At 51.1% G+C, this 14700-nt stretch overlaps 1 protein-coding gene across 6 annotated transcripts in view; it reads left to right on the plus strand.

The window, feature by feature from the left end:
* ADARB1 (adenosine deaminase RNA specific B1) overlaps positions 1-14700 on the plus strand; it is a 130695-nt gene that overhangs the window by 79732 nt on the left and 36263 nt on the right. For all 6 annotated transcript variants that reach the window (XM_032392502.1, XM_032392496.1, XM_032392495.1 and 3 more), the window contains 2 exons: positions 7890-7964; positions 11364-12298. In XM_032392502.1, the coding sequence (XP_032248393.1) occupies positions 7937-7964; positions 11364-12298 (963 nt within the window). In that variant the 5' untranslated portion in view covers positions 7890-7936. The remainder of the gene's footprint in view (positions 1-7889; positions 7965-11363; positions 12299-14700) is intronic.

Consider the following 14700-nt stretch of genomic DNA (forward strand, 5'->3'; position numbering starts at 1 on the left):
GGCCAGGGAGGTCCTCTGTGTGGGGAGAGGTGGCCTCCGGGCTCCTGGGGGCTGTGGGAAGCCTGTGGGTGTGGTTCCGAGTGCGGAGCTCGCGTGCTGGAGGACTTCCTGGTCCCCTGGATAAGACGCCGGCTCCTGTGTGGGGGCGACATCAGATGGCCACGTCACGGCAGGATGCGCAGGGGCCCTGGCCCCCGGGGCCTGGTGTGCCTGGCAGCACAGAGGCGGGGAGGCTGGTGGGTGTGAGCTCCTGCGGCATGCGTGCGGGGCAGGTAGGGCTGGCGAGGTGACAGATCCGCACACACTTACGTTGGTACGATCACTACCAGACCTGCAGCCCATCTGGAAGATGCCAGGGGCCCCACGCAGGTCCCCTGTGAGCCAGGCCTCGTGGGGCCACCCCTGCCCTGCCTCCTCCCCAGTGCTGTCCCTGCTGGGGTGCCCTCTGCCAGCTGTGCTTCCAGGTACCCGTGCCTCAGCCTGCGGCTCCATCACGAGGGGGATCCAGACCCACAGCCCGACCATGTGGCCGGCTCCCTTCACTTGTCTGATGGCAAAGGATAAATTGTCTGTGGGGTTTGCTCCTCCTGGTTTGTCCACCAGGTGACGCGCACACGTACACTGAACCCTCTAACTCTGTGTGTCTGCTTGCTGCCAGCATTTTCCTCTTCTGATTCCGTAGATTCCCCTTCTCGTCAGTATTTCCCAGTTAACATAATGAATGTCACTGTGCATTGCTCTGCTTTTTTAAAAAATGAGGACTTCATGTTTTAGAGCAGTGTTTGGCCCACAGCAGAGCTGAGGGGAAGTACAGAGGGCCCCCCACAACCTCCCCTGGTCCCTCTGCCCCCAGAGTGGTGCGTGTGTCACACTGGGTAAGGCTGCTCTCACACGTCGTTACCACCCAGACGGCTGTATGTTCTTGGCCTTGCACAACCGTGTGAATGCATGGACCCACCATTCCAGGGTCATACGGCTTGTTTTCACGGCCCCAAACCCGTGGTCTACTCGTTCATCCCTCCTCCCCCTGTCCCTGCAACCACGGACCCGTCACCGCCTCCATGGTTGTGCCTTCGCCAGAGAGCCCTGTCGCTGGAATCACGCAGGACGCAGCCTTCTCAGACTGGCTCTGTCACTCGGTGATCCGCACTCATGGTCCCTCCGTGTCTTCTCATGGCGTGATGGCTCGTTTCCTCTTAGCGCTGAACACTCCCCCATTGACTGGATGGACAGTTCCCGTATCCATCCACCCACTGAAGAGCAGTTATGCACGAAGGGTCCCAAGGGTTGGCAGTTACGCATAAAGCTGCCGCGAACATTGTGTGCAGGGTTTTGTGTGGACGTGTGTTCTCATCTCCTTTGGGAAAACATCAGGGAGCGTGATTGCTGGGTCGTATGGGAAGAGCACGTTTCGTTTTGTGAGAGACCACCAAACTGCCTTCCAGGGTGGCTGCCCCATCTGCTTCCCCAGCAGCCGTGAATGAGCGCTCCGGTCGCTCCACGTCCTCCCCAGCGCTTGCCGGTGTCCGTGTTCTGGATTGTGGCCGTTCTCGTAGGTGTGCAGCCGAGTTCATCTCCCCGAGGACCTGGGACGTGGAGCCGCTTTACTTACTGGCCATCTGTATGTCTCTCTGTTCAGGTCTTTTGTCCATTTTTAAAAGATTGTTTGTGTTTCAGTGTTGAGTTTTGAGAGTTCTTTATATATCATAGATAACTGTCCTTTATCAGATGTGTCTTTTGCAAATGTTTCCTCCCAGTCTGTGGCCTGTCTTCTCACTCTCCTGACATGGTCTTTCAGAACAGAAGTTTTACATTTTAACAAAGTCCAGCTTATCAGTTTTCTTTCTTGGATTGTACCTTTGGTGCTGTATCTAAAAAGTCATCCTCCTATCCAGGGTCCCCCAGGATTTCTCCTGTGGTGTCTTCTAGAAGTTTTACAGTTTTGCATTCAACGTTTAGTCTGTGATCCATTGTGAGTTAATTGTGAAGAGTGTAAGGTCTGTGTTAGATTCACTTTTTGGGTGTGGACGTCCTGTTGTTCCAGCCCTATTTGTTGAAGAGACGATCTTTGCTCCATGGATCACCTTGCTCCTTTGACAAGGATCTGTTAACGGTGTTTGTGTGGCTCTATTTCTGGGCTCTCTGTTCTCTTCCATTGATCTGTTCGTTTCTTCTCCAAGGATATTTTGTTTATATAATAATGAAAGTAAAATACAAATCATGAGGTTTATTCTCTAAAGGTACTGGATTAAGTTGTTGAATTTCAGATTATTCTCCTTCAAATGATATAAGAATTTTTTATTTCAGTTACTTTTGTTAAATAATCAGATCATCATTTGGTATTTTTTCTATGGCTATAAAATTAATGTAGACTTCAGCAAGTTGCTTGATTTATAGTAAAGTATCAACACAATCTCCATTTTAACACTTCTCTTTTTAAAAATTTGCAGTGTATGGCTGTTAAAAATAAAACCCGTAGCAGCCACAAATAATATGTGAAACTTCTCTTAAAACCATTCTGTTTTAAGAATAAAATGGATAAAATCCAGTAATAATTGCTAGTAATTTTAATCAAGTTTACTGCTTGTTTTAAGCACTTTTTAATCTATACCTTTTTAGTGAACTCTTAATGATAGAATTTTCAGCAGCACGATAGAAAATATTCAAGTTCTGACACATCTTTAATATAAGTAAGTCATGTTCTTTACATTTCATTCCAGAATATCTTTTTTCACTAAGGGAGGGGGAGGGTGTGACAGGGTAGGAAGGTGCGCAGCTTCCCTCTCCATGGTGGAGAGAAAGGGGTACGGCCCATGTTACGTTGTTGTGCAACAAAGCATCTACAAACGTACGAACAATAACCACCGTCCACTTAAAAACAAAAACACTGCCAGTTGAATTGTGTTATTTGAAATCAGTTCTTGCATGCGGTCCCTCAGTGTCCAGTCTGGTTTCTTAGGAAGCACACGTCCCTGACTCGGACTTCTGAGTGCGCTCGCTATCACTCCAAGTTCACAGCCATCACATTGACGGTCAGTCCGTGAACCACACACCCTGTTTTGGGTGTTGGCACTCCATCGTGTCCAATCTGGGAGGGCTGGCCCTGCTCAAACTGTTCGCGTCTCCACATAAACTTCCCAACCAGCTTGCCTAGCTCTACTAAGCAAAGGGAGGTTGGAATTGTAACTGGAACCGAGTTAAACTTAAATACAAGTCTTTTGATGCTAACTTGAATGGTCTTTTCACACTTCAGTGCCCCTAAGTTTAGCTTACTTCCTACTGCATTAGGGAAATTATTTGAATACTACTGTCAAAGGAAGCTTTTCTTTTATTGGCCATTCCTGGAATTTTGTTTGATATGGGATTTTTTTATGGGGTTTTAATTCTTACTTGTTTATAGTTCAGACCATAAGAAGTGCTTTTCAGAATGAAAGAAAAATGGGTATGTGAAGTGCTCTGGAGCGCTCGTGTTTGTCGTTCTGCTTCGTTTTATAACCTTTGGTACCAGAGTTGGCATTTGTAGAAGTGGAACGTGTTGGCTTCTGCTCTGCAAGAGACTTGTGGCTTCTGTTCTGAATATGCATGCACCCACATGCCGCTCTGCACAGCCTGATGATTTTCTACTGTGAGACATTTCCCGTGTCCTTTTTTAGAATTTTAATATGTAAGAGCCCGTAAACGCGGTGAGCTCTGCGAGTCAGGTGAACCCCGCTGGAGCCGGGCGCCTCCTGTGGCTGACTCACCATCGTCATCACTGCACGTGTGCTCTTCCTCGTCCCCGACCTCCAGAGAAGCCGGCCCTCTCAGCCTCCCAGTTGTTGGCTAATTATCGAGTGTGCCTTCTGTCTACTTCAGTTTAACTTTTTATTTTGGGATCATGTCAATTCACATGCAGCTAATAACACGAGAACCCATGCTCGCTTTACACAGTGCACTGTTACAACGAGGATGTTGACCTCCGTACAGTCCAGATCCAGAACATTCTCGTGCCACAAGGATCCCTCCTATTGCCCTTTCATAGCCATACCCACATCTTCCCCCAGCCCTGGTGACCACTAACCTGTTCTCCATTTCTACAGTTTTCTCATTTCCACACTGTTATGTATCAGTGGACCATGGGATTGGGTTTTTTCGCTCATTCTAATTCTCTGGAAATCCATCCAGGTTGTTGTGTATATCAATAGTTTGTCTCTTTTTATTGCCACGTGGTATTCCATGGCATGGATGGACCACATTTTAGTTAATCACTCACCTGTTGAAGGGCATCTGGATTTTTCCTAGTTTTGGGTTATTGTGAATAAAGTTGCTATAAACACTGATGTGTTTATAATTTTAAGTAATCTCTACCCCCAAAATGGGGCTTGAACACACAACCCCAAGATCAAGAGTCACATGCTCCATTGAACCAGCCAGGCACCCCCATGTACCCATTTTTTATGTGAACATGTCTTCATTTCTCTGGGATAAATGCACATGTTTAGGGTTTAAGAAACCACGAGACTGCTTTCTGGGGTGGCTGCACCTGTTACATTCCCGCCAGCCGTGTGCGTGACCCGCTTCTCCGCATCCTCGCCAGCGTTTGGGGTGGCCACTGTTTTTTATTGTAGCCATTCTCACAGGTGTGTGGTGGTATCCCATGTGGTTTCAAGGTGCATCTCCCTAAGGGCTGATGACATTGAACACCTTCTCACGTGCTCATTTGCCATCTACAGATATATCTTCTTTGGTGAAATAACCATATTTTTTGCCCATTTTTTAATTGGATTGTTTTATTGTTTAGTTTTGAGAATTTCTTGTGTATTCTATATGTTGGATATGTGGCTTTCAAAGATTTTCTCCCTGTCTGTAGCTTGTCTTTCCATCTTCTCAGTAGGGTCTTAAGCAGAAGTGTTTAGTTTTGATGAGGTCCAGTTTATCAGTTTTTCCTTTCATAGAAGGTGCTTTTGACCTGCAGAAGAGTCTGCAAACTCTTTGCCTATAGATCCTGAGGGTTTTCTCCTATGAATTTCCTAAAGGTGTTATAGTTTTGCGCTTTACCTTGAAGCTCCAGGTCCATTTCAGGTGGATTTTTGTGTAGGGTGTAGACTCGGGTGCCGCACTGCGCCAACATACTTTGTTGACAGGTCCGTCTGTCCTTCTGCGCTGACCGGCTTTGGCACCATTGTCCGTGATCGGCCGGGTGTGTTGGCAAGAGCCTCTCTGTAGGTCCTTCCTTCTGCTCAGCTGTGACCTGCTTGTCTGTCCCTCGCTTAATTCCACACCGTCCCGATGACTAAAGCTGTATAGTAAGTACTTTATGATGGCTGCTTGGAAATCTTCCCCCAGTGACTCTAACATCTCTGGGTGGCATCTCCTGGTTGATGTTTTCATTCAGTTTGGGATCTTCGTGGCTCTCGGTATGATGAATGATTTTTTACTGAAACCTGAACATACTGTGTTACAGGACCCTGAATGTTACTTAAACCTCGTGTCCTAGCTGACTGTCCCTGGCACCTCCCGCTCTCCCTGGTAGGGGGTCCAGGTTCCCACCAGGCCACTGCCGACAGCTCGCAGGCTTGCTCCTCTTCCGTGGTCTCCTGGCAGCCCCAGGGGTGCTGAGATGGGCACCTCGGCACCTCAGACAGGCCCCCCGAGTGTCCCCCTGACTCTGCCTTGCAGCTGGGAGGGTGGCGTCTGGCTGGAGTGGGGCCTTTCCCCTCCGTCCGTTGCCCCGTGTAGCTGGCAGCTCCCTCTCTTGGACCTTTGGCCGAAAGAGCAGTCCTTGTTTTGTTTGTTTTTGTCTGTGTCCATTCTCACTGTTGTTCCCAGGCTGCTTCAGCTCCCAGGCTGGGGTAATAATGCAAAAGCAGACGCAGGGCACTCCCTGCCGCGCGCTCCTTGGTCCCCGGGCTGGTCTGCCTTCTTCTCTCCACGCTTCAGAGCCCTTCTGATGTTTGCTTTATGGGTCATAGTTCGGGCTTCTCTGAAGTGCTTTGTGATGGCCTGTCTCACACCAGCTCTGTGCTTTCCTCTCTGCCGCCGGAGTCCTGGCCTCAGGGTGCGCCCCAGCTGGCCTGCCCTCCAGCCTCCGATTAGCACCTGTGCACCTGTCGTCCTGCCGAGGGACTCCTCAGAGCACCCATGTCACTCCGAGGGCGTGTGCTACTTCTGCACTCGCGACCACATCTTCCCTCCCACTCTGGACCTCAGGAAGTTACTTTTTTTTTGTTTAAATTTATTTGACAGAGACAGAGAGCACAAGTAGGCAGAGCGGCGGGCAGAGGGAGAGGGACAGGGCAGAGCAGGGAGCCTGATGTGGGGCTCGATCCCAGGACCCTGAGATCATGACCTGAGCCAAAGGCAGACGCTTAACTGACTGAGCCACCCAGGCGCCCCAGGAAGTTACTTTTTTATTAAAACTTGCCATAATGGGAATATTAAAACACATGCAAATACAGAATTGCAAATGAACCCCCACATGCCCACCAGCCGGCATGAGCATACCAACCTCGACCCCTGTTTCGCCCAGACAGCATCTGCTTTTTCCCCCGCCATACTGTGTTAGTTTATAAGAATAAACCCCAGATGTTATCATTTCATCTTTAAATACTTCGGTATGTCACTAAAATTTAAGTACTATTTCCACACCTAAAATGACTAATAATTCCTTAATATAATCAGCTATTCAGATGATACTTATTTTTTAAAAAATATTTATTTGAGAGAGAGAGAGCAGGTGCAAGTGCAGTGGGAAGGGGCAGAGGGAGAGAGAGAATCTCTGGCAGACTCCCCACTGAGCGCAGAGCCTGACATGGGGCTCCATCTCATGACCCTGAGACCATGACCTGAGCCAAAACCAAGAGTCAGACACTTAATGACTGAGCCACCCAGGGGCCCCTGAATAAAGGATTCTAAGTAGAAACTCATTTAACTTTTAGCAACAAGTTTGCCACGTATACATTGAGGTTCAACATTGTTAATAAATGATTGTCATGAAAACTATATGCATTTTAGATAGATGAGAGATTTATAACATATGCATGATTTAGCACGTTTTAGTTACTGTTTTCCTAAAAACACTGGATTTGCCTTTCAGTGACATATAATATAAATTTTGTTTGTATACGAAGCAAATGTGGCTACGACATTTGCAATCTTCTTTTCCTTGCTTTCAGTGTGATGGGTCCTTTATTACAGATTATGCATTAGTACAGTCTTGCAGAGTATAGCCACAGTATTCAGGAAGAAGAGACCATTAAACTTGTTAATAATTAGATCATTGGAGTAACTGTTCTTTGAGGATTTCCTGTGGTTTCTCCTGTCAACAAAATAAGAAGTTATACATTGCTAAGGAATTAGATCCGATTTGAATAGTCGTATGTTCTTTAGTTGCATCCATACGAGATGCTGTTCGGGATGAAGAAGAGCAGTAAGGTGAAACCCTGGGGTGTTTTTGCTCTGCATCTTTAGTTTATAACCCAGACCAGAGTCCCGAGAGCAGTGATCCAACGGCAGGTGGGCTGGCATGTGTGTGGCTCCATCATCTTCTGTGATGACCTGGTGCGCCTTCGTCCCGTCCTGTGGGAGAGCTCTCTCTGAGACATCCTTGTCCTCACTGTCCTCTGGGGCCCAGCCCCTGCTGCAGGGCCGCCCTCCTCAGAGTGGCACTTGATCGCGGGGTGGCCCCTTTCCACCTGTGCCATCCTTCCTGACAACGCAGCCCTGGTCGGCCGTCCTGTGGTGTCCTGGGCCGTGCAGATGCTCCGTCCCCGACAGCAGACCTAACCATCCTTGTTTCGTGACTTCCTTCTTGAGTTTGTAGTAATGTTGTACTCGTTCCCTCGGGGCAGGCTGACCTCATCTGCTCATGTGACGGGCACGCTGAACATTCTTTTCTTGCTGTCTTTCAGACAGAAACCGTCTCCGCCAGTCAAGAAGCCCTCAGAAGTCCTTTGCCATGGATACAGAAGATGAAGAAAACATGAGTAAGACCTGGCCTATCATGTAGCACCAAGTAGCTAACTCTCCATTAAAACCTTAGTGTTCTTGTCAGTCTTTCTAATGAGACTAATTTGGGGAAAGTGGTTTTTTTCCTACAGTATTTCCTACATCATTAACAATGGCATGTTTTAAATTTCTGATGTATTCTCTACAGTGACATTGGTACTTGCTGTGGGCATTTTCCTAAAGCCGTGTGTCTGGACCGTCCGTCCCTCTGGGGCCACCGTGCGTGTATCTGCGGGTGAACACACGCCTCCAGATGCGTGTGCCACAGAGCTGCATGGTTTCATGCCATGTCACAGCCTGGTCTTCTGCTGGTGGCCAGATTTTCATCTGTGCAAATCTAAAATACCCTTTGAGATTGATTTAAGTACTTGGTCATTTGGGATAACACTACCTAAATTTTTCCCTGTAAATACAATGGATTCTCCCTGTGCTTTGAGGGAAGGGGGCTCCCATGAGGCTGCTGATTTTGTTTGCAAGATGTCAGCGAGCCTTTGGGCTGCTGTGGACCCGAGCTCCCTGCTGGGCCTGTTCCGTGTCCCACACTGTTCTCTCTGGGGTGCAGGCTGGCGAGCCTCAGGGGCACACAGCTTCCCTCCCACAGCGGTGTTCTCTGTGAAAAGAAGTTCCCTGAACACCTGTCCTCTATTTTATCTTTAACCCCAGATAGCCATGCATTTGAGTAAGATTTAAAGGCTCCCACCGAAGTTGGGAGCTTTTAGTAGGGAAATTACAGCAAAGCACCATCTTTCTGATATACGTGTATGTGTACATCTCACTTGTCTGTGTTTGGTGGTTCTCAAGGAAGAACATGCAGGTGTAAATGATGAGTGACAGCTTATTGAGAGTGGTCACGTGACTAGAACAGAGTTCAGTGCACCTCCCTGTGACTTCCTCCAAAACCGAGCAGCGGAGGCCTTGCCCTTGAACTAGTCCGCTGCCGAGCACCCCGCAGCTCACCCGGCAGAGCCCGGCTGCCCCACGGGCCCCGCTGCGGGGGACGCAGTGGGCTGGGCCTTTGTCACACAAACCGCTCGGGAGGTGTTCTCTTGGTGGTCGGGGGCGTGAGAAGGCATGAGCGTTGCTGTTTCAGCAGCGAGACCACAGCTCCGTGAGCTGTCTTCCTGCAGGCTGCCGTCCCCATCAGAGCCTCCTCAGGGGTCCGTCCCGCTGGCCATGGCCACTTTTCCCCGTGCGTTCCCCCCCGTGGGGACTGCGTGAGCACCTGTGCGCCAAGCCTCCTTTTTTGGGGACTGGGGGCTGTCGTCCACGGTGGCAGTCACTGGGTTGGGGTGGAAACTTTGCAGTGTGTAGACTGTGTGGTAACTTGCCAAGATAAAGGAATCTTCTGAGTGATTGTGCGGGAAAGATGAATGCGGTTCCGGAGCTGGAAGTGGCGGGAGGTCCTAGATGTCCTGCCGTTTCAGAGGCAACGAAAGATCTTATCACAGCCGCGTTCACATTTGTGGAGTAAAGCAGCACGTGTGTGTTTAAGAGCTGTGACAGTGGGGCCTCTTTCCCTAATTCTAATATTGATTTCCTCTGCGTAGTAGCACGTCTAATTAGGTGGAAGCTGAGCAGGACCTGAGCGCTCCTGGAGCACATAACAACTTGGGATTTGTGTAAAGTGTATTGTAGGAAGCGTGTTTTTCTTACAGTCTCAAGCTTATCTGTCACCCCAGCCCTGGTTATTTTTACTTCCTGAAGGCCGGCCTTTGTGTCGGAGGCTGTGTGTGACAGTGCACGTGTGCGCACGTGACGTGGCCCGACCCCCATGCCGGTGACCCCCACGGGCACCAGCATCAGGATGTAAGTGCTCATGTGGCGTGTACGACTTTTGCTCACGTGTTAATCTAAATCTGTCTCGCTCTGCCCTTTTTAACCTCTGTTTCTTCTGAGCACCGAAAGGAGTAACCTATTGAGCTTTTGCTGGAGGATGTTATAAATGAAAATTTAGTGTCCATTCCATCAGCTTTGTCAACTGGGAGAAGTGGTGTGTGTGTTGGGAGCCCTGGGGAGTATTTGCCGTCGGCAGAGAGCCGTCTCCCGTCCCCTCATCTCTGCCTTGGCACGGAGGCTGTTTCCCAGGGGTTAGACTTTACACCTCAGCCCCGGAAGCTCGAGGACTTGGACTTCGGGGATTGGTGGCCATCAGCACAGACCTTCTGTCCCAGCTGCCTCCCGTGTCCACAGCTGTCTGTTTGCCCAGCATCACGAGGGTCTACAGGTAGATGACTAGCAGAAGGACCCTAGGGCCCCCATGTCTGGGGCCGCTTACACCTGCAGAAGCTGCTGTGGTTACTTAGCGTAGACCTCTGATAGCTAGTGGAGGTCCCACTGACAGGGCCTCAGAGCCCTGCGCTTAGCACTCCTGCGCTTCCTGCGGCCGGCGGCCTGTGAAAATCAACCAGGAAAACAAGGCATTTTTTTCTCTTTTTTTAAAAAGCTTGATAAACTTACAGGGAAGAATGAATACTTTTTTATTCCCCTTTTTGAAACCAAAATCGTACTTATTTTGCCATGAACTTTTAGAGTTTTAAAATTATCCTTATTAATTGTAAATAGAAACTACCTTTAAAAGGTGGGATAACCAAATTATTCTGTAAATCCATCAAATATTTGTTTTAAAAAAAGATAAAAATCACTGGCTTTACTTACAAAGTTAGGAAGCTGTAGGCTGTTTGCAGCTTTAATTTTATGTCTTTTTTTTTTTTTTTTACGTATTTTTCCCTATCACGGAATTTCGTAAGGGTTCGGAGATAAATCAGTCCCCATGTAGCATGGAACCAGGGTAAGCATGTACTAGAAGCGAAGCTGCATCCTTCAGAAATCTCCACTAGTCCGGAGCACTTCCCAGGATTTACGAGGCATTCTCTGAGATCGATTCATGCACTAGGTCAAGTAACCGCACACATTGATCTGAAAGCTGATTAGCTTGTGAATGCCTGTTTTAAACCCTGTTTCCTCTTCTGGACGAGGCTGCTGTCCAGAGCCCGGGAGCCCGAGAGCAGGGACATCGGAGAGGAGGGGCAATGTGTCAGCACTGACAGGAGAATTTTCAGGAGCAGTTTAGCATCCCACATGCTGATAAGCTTGAATAGAGCATCTCTAGATGCCTCAGAATGTTCTTGTAGGAAATAAGTAGAAATAAGTTAGATTCAGCTTTTAATGCACGAGCAGTTGGTGACACTAACTAGGAGTGGTGTCTAGGGGCTGGTTCCTGGGTGGAGTGGCAGCTTTCTGCACACACAACAAGGAACAGAGTGTGTAAGCACACATCACTTAACCAGTTACAAAGAGAGATAAAGGAATCTATAAATTTTGCATTTACAAGATCCTGCAACGAAGGCGTTGTAAGTTACTCTTTCTGGGCACCGCAGGTTCGAGCAGCACAGATGTTAAGGAAAGCTGCAGTCTGGACAGCGTGCCCCCCAAGGACGGCAGCGCCCCCGGGCCTGGCGAGGGCGCCCCGCTCTCCAACGGGGGTGGCGGTGGCGCCAGCCGGAAGCGGCCCCTGGAGGAGGGCAGCAACGGCCATGCCAAGTTCCGCCTGAAGAAGAGGCGGCGGCCGCCCGGGCCCGCGCTGCCGAAGAACGCCCTGATGCAGCTGAACGAGATCAAGCCTGGCCTGCAGTATGCGCTGCTGTCGCAGACCGGGCCGGTGCACGCGCCCCTGTTCGTCATGTCCGTTGAAGTGAACGGGCAGGTGTTTGAGGGCTCTGGCCCCACCAAGAAGAAGGCCAAGCTGCACGCCGCCGAGAAGGCCCTGCGGTCTTTCGTGCAGTTCCCCAACGCCTCCGAGGCGCACCTGGCCATGGGGAGGACCCTGTCCGCCAACACGGACTTCACGTCCGACCAGGCTGACTTCCCCGACACGCTCTTCAACGGCTTCGAGACCCCAGACAGGTCGGAAATACCCTTCTACCTGGGCTCCAATGGGGACGACTCCTTCAGCTCCAGCGGGGACCTCAGCTTGGCGGCGTCCCCGGCGCCCGCGAGCCTGGCGCAGCCTCCTCTCCCCGGCCCTCCGCCGTTCCCACCACCGAGCGGGAAGAACCCCGTGATGATCCTGAATGAGCTGCGGCCAGGGCTCAAGTACGACTTCCTGTCCGAGAGCGGGGAGAGCCACGCCAAGAGCTTCGTCATGTCTGTGGTGGTGGACGGCCAGTTCTTCGAGGGCTCAGGCAGGAACAAAAAGCTCGCCAAGGCCCGGGCTGCGCAATCCGCGCTGGCAACCATTTTTAATTTGCACTTGGATCAAACACCGTCTCGCCAGCCCATCCCCAGCGAGGGCCTTCAGTTACATTTACCGCAGGTGAGGAAACGTGCCGCCGCCGGAAACGGTGGCCGTGTCTTGACAGTGCTTTCAGACAGGGCTTCATTCTCCTGGTCGCTGTTGATGTCCGTCTGAACGTCCCTGGTAAGTCTGGCTCCGGGCGGTCCTGCCCTGCCGAGCGGGTCATGCTGGGCGGCCTGTCCAGGGCCGTCACGTGCGGGCGGGACACATGAAGCCCCGTCCACCAGAGCAGTGCTTTCAGTGGCCTCCAGGCCGAGCCCTGCCCTGTGCCCCACGGCAACCCGTGGCTCCCTTCCCACATAATCCACCCTTGTGGGGACCCACGTCCCGCTGCAGCCTGTGACAGGAGCAGCTCGGTGGTGTTTCCCGCAAAGTCTCAACCAGGGAATCCCAAGCACAGAAGGGAGGCCGGCTGGCCAGTAGCTGAACCCCTAGTGCGGGTACGGGTGGGTGACTTGCAGCTCCAGCAGGGCTGAGGGCTGAGGGGCCAGCCGGGCCGAGGACACCCCACAACAGGCGTGAGCCTCTTGGAGGGGCAGAGGGGCGAGGGGCGGAAGGGGACCTTCAGCGGCACTCAAGGTGCCCTGGAATCTGTACCTGGAATGTCCTTGGTGGGGTCCACGTGGGTCTCCCTGCTGCTCGGCCGGAGGTAGGCGGCCACTCTTGTTTGGTCTTGGACGGCCCTCCCGCATAAGACCAGGGTGAGGACGGGGGATTTCAGGGTGGGCTCATGGCTTATGTGAACGGGGAGATAGCGTGTAGCTGGCATCTCTAAATCCTAGAACTCTTTATGTATTGCTTCTCTTCTTGGAAATCCAGGTTTTTAGTGTAAAAATTATCCTTTTAGAGAGAAAATCTGGCCACCCTTCTTTATTCCTTTTTGTCAAAATATTACTAATGTTGAAGATAAATTATGTACTGGTTTGATCAGGAAAAATGAAGGGACTAGGTCGCTAGATGGGACAGCTTGTATTTCTCCTAGAAGAATCCGAGCGTCACAGCTTGTCTGGTGCCTTTGAACACGAGTAGGGTAACCTCTCGGTGCCCTTGCCTGAGGTGACCAGTGCTCCTAGGTTTTAGAAGAAGAAACTTTATTTTATTTTGCCTAAAGCAACCAAATACAGCATCAGTATAAAGTAGCGTATTTGAAAATCCTACTGGTGTTTAATGAATCAAATAATCACATCCCATATTAACCTCTTACGCACATTTTTCAGACGAATAGTAGTCCGTTTATCGTTTCACACGTCAGTGGTGCTGGCTCCCTGGGACTTCTATTTTCAGGTGTCCTGTTTGCTGCAGTATCTTCCCGCTTGAGCTCACACCGGCGTCTGTGCCCCTGCCTGCCCTTGACCTCAGCAGAGTCGCGTGTGAGATGATCGGAATCCCATCAAATGTGGGAACCCCCGTGCCTGGGCTTTGCAGGGTGGAGGGGTCACACCGTGGCGGGGAGGCATGTGGGGGTCCCGGCCTGGGCCTGTACTTCCGTGGGAGCAGAGACCAGAGCCCTGCTGGGGGCCACGTGGGGCCTCACCGGGAGGGGCTTCCGGGAATCTCGTCTAAAGGAGAGGGGTAGACAGGCAGGGTCATCTCAGCCCTGCCCCAGGCCGCTTGCCCGAGTTCTGCGAGCGCCCGGTGCTGGTGTGGAGCTGCGTGTCCCGTGTCTGCTCCCTGTGCCCCCACCGTGGTGTCTCTGGAGCCCCGCGGGAGCTCAGGGTATGACCACACTTCCCTTGGAGGACCTGGGGTGGCCTGCGCAGAATCAGCCCTGCAGCTTGATTTCTGGAATCTGCATTGGAAGTTCCCAGTGTGCCTCCTGGAGCGGTGAGCATCCTCACCGCTGGCCTGGGGTAGCCCTGAGTCCCTGGTCTTGGGACTTCTGGCCTTCGTCGTGTTCATAGGGCGTTCCAGGGTTTAAGCCCGGACGTCGTGGCCACGTGAGGTGTGCGGAGCCCTCTGTCAGTGGTGGATTCCGCGAGAGCGGCAGAACCGGGCCGTCAGCTCCTGGGCGCCGTTGCATGGAAGGGGTGCCACCTGGGGCTGGGGGCATGGGCGTGACTCTCGTTGTCGCATCTGCACCCACATGTAGACAGAGGGTCTCTTCTTTACCCGGAGGAAGGAGGCTGTAATCTCTGTGAGGGGTCGGAGGGACTGTCTCGGTGCCGAAAATGCCTGCCTCTGACCAGTGAGTGTCCACGTAAGGGCCTGACCTCCACCTGAGTGTCTCTGAGCTCTGGGGTTTGGAGATAGGCCTAACCTTCCATGAAATGGAAGCTTTTCTTTTCTGTGGCTTATCCTTAATCTCTCTTAAGATTTTTTCTCTTACGTAAATTGGAACACGTGGTCCTTCATCTTTGATCCCCTCCCCACCATGCCGCCTGCACCCACATGCGTGGCACTGATGCTCTGCCCTGGGTGCA

The sequence above is a fragment of the Phoca vitulina genome, unplaced genomic scaffold (assembly GCF_004348235.1).
Source record: "Phoca vitulina isolate PV1807 unplaced genomic scaffold, GSC_HSeal_1.0 scaffold68, whole genome shotgun sequence".
Classification (NCBI taxonomy): Eukaryota; Metazoa; Chordata; class Mammalia; order Carnivora; family Phocidae; genus Phoca; species Phoca vitulina.